Source organism: Tupaia chinensis, unplaced genomic scaffold (assembly GCF_000334495.1).
Source record: "Tupaia chinensis unplaced genomic scaffold, TupChi_1.0 Scaffold145147_1, whole genome shotgun sequence".
NCBI classification, from domain to species: Eukaryota; Metazoa; Chordata; class Mammalia; order Scandentia; family Tupaiidae; genus Tupaia; species Tupaia belangeri.
The window spans coordinates 1084504-1091294 of NW_006205007.1; the positions used below are offsets into that span (position 1 = coordinate 1084504).

General features: G+C 36.3%; 1 protein-coding gene across 1 annotated transcript in view; it reads right to left on the minus strand.

Annotated features, from left to right (window-relative positions):
- The window catches only part of LOC102502675 (brain-specific angiogenesis inhibitor 1-associated protein 2-like protein 1), a 42666-nt gene that overhangs the window by 4598 nt on the left and 31277 nt on the right, over positions 1-6791 (minus strand). Inside the window, 1 exon segment of the mRNA XM_014583925.2 lies at positions 6192-6247. Coding sequence (XP_014439411.1) covers positions 6192-6247 — 56 coding nt within the window.

Below are 6791 nucleotides of genomic sequence, written 5' to 3' on the forward strand. Positions count from 1 at the left end.
CTGCTGAGCTCTCAGAATGGGCCACTGGCTGGGGAAGCTATAGATTTAAAGTGATACTAAGTGATGAGAACAAGCAATTGGAAAAAGCCTGCCTTAAAGAGAGGTGTGTCTAGAATGAAGCCAAGGATCACTAACGAGGAAGACAGAGGCAATCTAACAGTGTTATTTCACCTGTTTTCACACATACACATTGTACTATACTTACAACATGCTTGCTCTAGTCCCAGTCTCCAGAGTGATGAAGACCTTGTCAGCACTTTCCATCCTATTTTTTTAAAATCATTATTAAAAAAAAAAAAAGCACTTCTCCTTGAAAATCGCCACTCATTTGAGTTGCAATACAGATTTTTACACTTGAAAAAAAATCAGTGTGTGTGGGGGGGGTAGTATTTTAAAATGAACTATAAACAGGTTTTTAATCTTCTGGTCTACACAGTTCTCTATGTAGTTAGTAAGCAGAAAAGGTGACAGAAAACAAAATAATTTTGAAAACATAAGCTATTGTACAAACCATTACAGAATTAGAATGCCATTAGACAGTAAAGGAAATAAACATGTGCTCATTCCATCGATAGTGAGTTCTACAGAGAATGGGATGGAGCTTCAGTTCTAGTAATTCAAGCTTGATAAAATCAGGTGCTGTGTGCCAGACATACAAGTTAACTTTTAAGACCCATAGAGTGTATCACAGTGTTTAGATTAGAAAGTGCCTGGGTTCAAATCTTGAGTTTTCCACTTACTACTTTAAGACAAGACAATTACTTAACTGCCTTAGGCTCTAGTCACCTCATCTGTTAAATTCATGCAATATTATTATCGGCTTCATTTAGTTAGGATTAATTAAGTTACTACTGTATTTGAAAATACACTGACAGACTTACAACAAGAGCTTATTAAGCACATTTTAATTACTATTAGAGAGACTTTCTTTCCATCTCCTTAAATAGGATTATCAGAGAGACCCTTCTCTGCATTTTATATTTATGAAATGTAGTAATATGTGTAGTAATGAGCCCTTTGATAACTTCTGAGAAAAGATTATCAGTCACTGATATTTTCAGGTTCCTTCCAGTTTCCTCATTTATTCTCTTGGTAAGACATTTGTAGGCTTTATAGATATTTAATATTTCCTTCAAACAATGAGTTGTCTATTATACATTCTACAACGGTAACTGAGAACCTGTCATGATCCAAGAACTGAAGCAGTAAAATGATTTCACAGTTGATATGATTTCTCTACACATTATTTAAACAACTGAACCCTTAGTCAGAAACAAACAGTCAGTTTAAAATGGGAAGTAGGAGCCAAACAATGGCACAGCAATAAAATTCAAAGCTCTGTAAGGCCAACCCACATGGACAGGTTCTAGATTCATGTCTGGAAATATCCCTGTACGCCAGGTACATGTGTGCCTATGATCCAGGGTTGGTTAAGGCTTGTGGTAGATCATGGTGTCAAGACCCTGTTGGGGGTGCTGTCTCCATGTCTCTGTCTCTCTGTATCTGTCTCTCTCTCCTTTGTGGAAAAATAAAATAAGTTATTGATTGAATTAAAATGATGGTTTAAAGAATTCAACCAAAGATTGAAATTTTGAATTAAATTAGCTAGCTTCTCTATCATTGTCAAACATCAATTAACTTAGAGTTTTTATAAAATGTAAAGAATTTCAAATTATAACACATGGCACCAATAAATAGAGTGTCAGTCATATGTGTCCTAAACAAGTGGTAATATTGTATTGAACAGAGGAATTTTGTACACATAGAACTATAAGCCACATAAATTAATGATTTAGGAAAGATCAAGACACTTATCAGTGCTCCCTTTCACTACCGTAACACTGTACTATTGTCTGCATATAAAATCACCACTCACTAACAGGTGGGAAAGCCTTTTGAGGTGTTTCCAACAAAGAATTTAGTTGAAGAAGAAATGAAATGCAAAGAATGTAGCGTGTATTGGACAGTAGGTGGTAGGAATGAGAAATTGTGGAAATATGATCATCATGGGTTTTTTTTGGATTAATTCCTGCCACTCTCATCCCCCAAGAATTCTCTAAATTGTAATTATAAAACATATCCTGACCTTTAACAACTTGCAGGGTTGAAATGTTAACCTTCAACATTTTGCAAAATTCTTTAAACACTTCCTCTGAAAAACACACAGCTCAAAGTGCTAAAATTGTCTCCTATAATAACCACAACAGGATCGTAACAAGCCCGCTTTTAAAAACCAAATAAAGCCTTCCGTGGGGGCGGTTCACCACTTCCCCTTTTTTTAACATGCAGGAACTAATTTAGCTGAGAAGATAAAAGCAAGAGCTGCCTACAGATGTACAAGGAAACTAGATCCTAGAACATAAAGCATCTCAGCAGTAGGGTGGTCTGGACAGTTTTCTGTAAAAAGAATCTCTGACTTAGACTGTCACAAGTAGAAAGCAAGGAGTCTGAGACCTGCATGTACTTGTATTGAAGCAGATACAGAGAAGGAAAGGCAACCCAAATTAGTTTGTAGCCATTTGTGTATTTTTTAAAAATTTTTTAAAAGAATTATTTTATTTACCTTTATTTATTTATTTTAATTGACCAGAGAGGACAGAGTGTGTGTGAGAGAGAGGGAGAGAGGGGAAAGTGAGAAAGCAAGCTACCAGGTCCGGGACTGGAACCGTGGTCAGCCTTGTGGGAGTCCGGCACCCTCACCCACCATGCCACCTGCCAGGCCCCATTTGTGTATTTTTAAACTTCATGGCCATTTTTTTTTTCTTTTTTTGGAGAGGTTTTTGCTATAGGGCGCGTGCACTCGCCAGACAGAGAGAGACAGAGAGATAGAAAGCGAGAAATCACCCCCCAGGGGGGATGGCCATGCCGCAATCCCTTCTCTTCCATTGTCCTCTCGGGATCTTGGGCACACATGCACATGTGCCCAGCGTGAGTTTAAGCCACCGAGTCTGGGACTCAAACCGCAGTCGACTACGTGGGAGTCCAGCAACATAGCCATTATGCTAACTGCTGGTCCCATTCAGTGGCCATTTTCAATGCAATGCCAAAATAAAGATTCTGAACAATTCCAGATGATGATGAAGGCTGCTCTCAACCAACCAACAATATGGGAAGAGAAAGAGCCCAGAGTTTTGTCAGAGAATCAAGTCCTCTCTTTCATTCATAGAAAGAACCGTGAAATACCATCTCTCCTATACCCTTTCCTCTTTCAAAAAGAAGAGCATTTGATTCCATCCTCGGTGGTCTAAACACATACAGAGGATGTGGCTTTTCTCACCAAAACCCCACAGAGTGCATTTAGTTCATTACTCATTTATAACAGCCCAATATCTTCACTTGTTTAGTTTGCTGGTTATCTCTTTCATTATAAGTCTGTGGGATAGATTGTGTGGACTGTGATAGATTATAAACTGCTTGAGTATTGGGCAAAAGCCTCTTTAGTTCAATATGTACATTTTCTAGCAGTGTCCGCATGTAGAACATGTTCTGTAGTAGTTGTTACAATGACGAGAGTATAGGGATGTATAGATATGTTTACGGCAGAGCATATTCTGACCCTCCTTCCTTGGCTCTTACTGAGAAGTTTATGAAACTATTGGTCAATAGAGTATGTCTCAATTCTTTTGCAGACTTTTCCATTTTTCCCCAAACCTCATGAAAGTCTAAAGAAGTAATTTCTATTATTCTTTATATAAAAGGAAAAAAACAGTCAAAAATATGCCATTTCATTAATGAAACCTACAAGTTAAGTTGGAAATCAATCTGGCAACATTTTTCACTCCTCTATTATAGTCATAAATTGTTTCTCAAAGCTGATATTTAAATGACAAATTAGGAGAAAAGGCAGGATTTGATCACATATACACACAAGTACCAGGCAGAAACATGAGGTAAACAATATACATTTTCAGAATTTCTCCCTTTCTTATAACTCCATATATATAGCCAGTACTCGTGACTTCTTAGGATACACCAATATTAGATATTATTATTATTTGTCCTTTTTTAAAATTTTATAAAAATTTCTTATCTATACTTGTTATACATCTTTATGGAGTACAATATAGTTTTTCAAAGAATGCATGCAGTATGTGGTAATAAAGTCAAGAATATTACCATATACTTCATTTTCAACAAAGAACCTTACATTCTGGTGTTTGCTAAGTGCACTTTTTCCTGAGCTTCTACTTTATAAATATTTTTCTGTACTGGAGTCCACTGTATCAAAGTTCTGGGTTTTATCTACATATATTTCACATCTCCAATACTCACTTTCTAGAAATACATTTCTTTAATACATGTTTTAAGAGATAACCTCTTAACTCAAGGAGTTTTGGAATCTTTCAAATTGTTTGACCTTTCAATATTACCGATGTGCCTATTTTTCTCTAGATGTGAGTCTTTGGTTTGTTTAAATATCCTTAAACAAGTTAAAAAATGAAGAAAAATACACAATTTATTGTTTTACATAGATAAATAGTAACTTTGACTCCTTTCCCTTACTGATAAAAATGGTCAAAAATTGTGGCTTCCACACTTGAAAGCAGGATAAAATTAGATTATTCATTTGGTCTTAACAGTTGTACTATCTTGGCTCCAGTGATATCAAAGGCAATGGGAAAAATTAGGTAACTCCTTTATTTCCTCCAACTCATTCCTTCCCCATTGTTAGACTTGCAGGGGAAGTAAAGAGCTGACAACTTAGGCTCCTTCCAGGGTGAGAGAAAAGAGTAGCCATTAAACCATAATGTGGTCCCTTTCTAATTTTGGTAAATTCTGAGGAAAATCAAATTTCTACTCAGCACAGAAATAGATCTTACAAATATTTTATATGACTACAAATTCTTCCCCTCCCAACATCCAGTTTTGTCACATAACTTTGAAGATCCATCATTAAAAGACACCTATTTATTCACCCCCCCTTCTAAAATCTGGTTCTGTCATGTGGCTCAGGTTACTCCATGGTATTTTAACAAGTGTGACACAAGAAGAAGGTTGAAAGTGCTTTGTACTTTGAGATTTGCTTTTGTATCACTCTAGAAACCCTTCAACTGTCATGTGAATAAGTCTGCTGGATGATGAGATATAGGATCTCTGGGTGTAAACATGTATGCTAGATGATGTGAACAGGTAAATGGCATGATGTGAACAGGTGTGCTGGATGACAAGAGTCGTGTAGCCCAGACAGTCCTGTTGCCCCAGGTAATAATAAGCCAACAAACTGAAGTATGAATGAGGCCATTATGACCTACTCCCCAGACACAGGGGTGAGACTCAAAATCTGCATTTAGGAGTAGAATGGCCAGATGATCCCATACCAAATGCCCAATACATAGAACCACACCCTAAATAAATAGTTTTAGTTTTAAGCCAATAAATTTTGATGTGGTTTGTAACTCATTAAAAGTTTCCTGATACAGTGACTCCATGGGAAGGTAAATAGATTTATTTATTAAAGCAATATTGTATTTCTCAATATGGATTTGGACTTTTCTGTTCCTGAATAGTAACATTTATATTTAAGAGATGTACCTATGTTTGCCCTTAGAAGTTTAAGGTGTCTATAGTTCACATTAGTCCAGTAGTCCAAAAGAAAATTAAGCATAGAAAATGCATCTACCTTGGACCAAACAATAAGAAAGCCAGAGACAACAATATGGGCTTATCTTTAACTGCCCTGACCAGTCTAAGAATCCTAGAAGCTCTTCTTCAAATGAATATCTGATATAGGACAAATGCAGGGAGAAGGTGCTGGGTACAGATAGCAGCAACCGTCCTGCAAATGAGATGCAATTCATGAGAGAAGTGAATGGACATTATCCCAGAGAGGCCTGATGAAGATGACACAAAGTGTGCAGAATCTCAGGGAAGTATACTCCACTAGGAAAGTTTCTTGGGGAATTCTCAAGAGACCACCTTGTCAAGGGCCTAAATTACTTAGGTACCTTTTCTCTGGTATTTTGCGGAAAATCTCATTTATCAAGTTTTTAAATATTTTCCCTTCTGCTTTATAATTCCTTTTTGAAAGTGTTACAAATATGCAATGAAATTAATTGGGTAGATTTTCTCAGCCTGGGATGGTAGCCTTGGAAAGACTGCTAAGTGCAGATGCAAAATAAGGCATGACTTTAATGAAGGCTAAGAAGAGACAACTAGGTCCAGTTTTCTCTCCCACCCCTCCTCCACCGTACAGTAGAGGAAGCTGCTTTCTGAAAGACAAGACAGGAAGATATCTGGGTTTCAATACCTAGAAACAGACAAAAGTTTCTGGAATCAAGAATTATTCAGATGCTTAATAAACAAAATTTCTTTTAAGCAGGTTCCTGTCACAGATTATATTCTCTTAAAATAATCACATTGAAATGATTCCTGGTTGCAAGATATAGAGGATAATGGAAATTAAATACTAAGCCAAAAGTCGTTGATTTCATTTTCTTTTGAACTACCTTAAGAGTGGTCCCATTTTCTCCTGAAGTACTATTTTCTCTCTAGTCTGATAGTTATTTCTGAAGACACATAACCCCTTTCTGGTACACCGCAAGCCATTCAAAGGAGAATAATATGCTAGCTATTTATGAATACCCAAAGCACACAGTGACTACATGTTATTTTTAGTAATTGTTCAGCGTTCTTTTGATTTATTTTAATGAAGCTAAGAGTGAATAAATTCCTGAATATTTACACAATTAACAAATACCTAAGTGAGATGAATTAAATTAATAATTCAAATAATTTTACTTCAAGAGTGAAAAGAGCTAATGATAAGTCCCGGAAATAGTAAAATGTAGGGA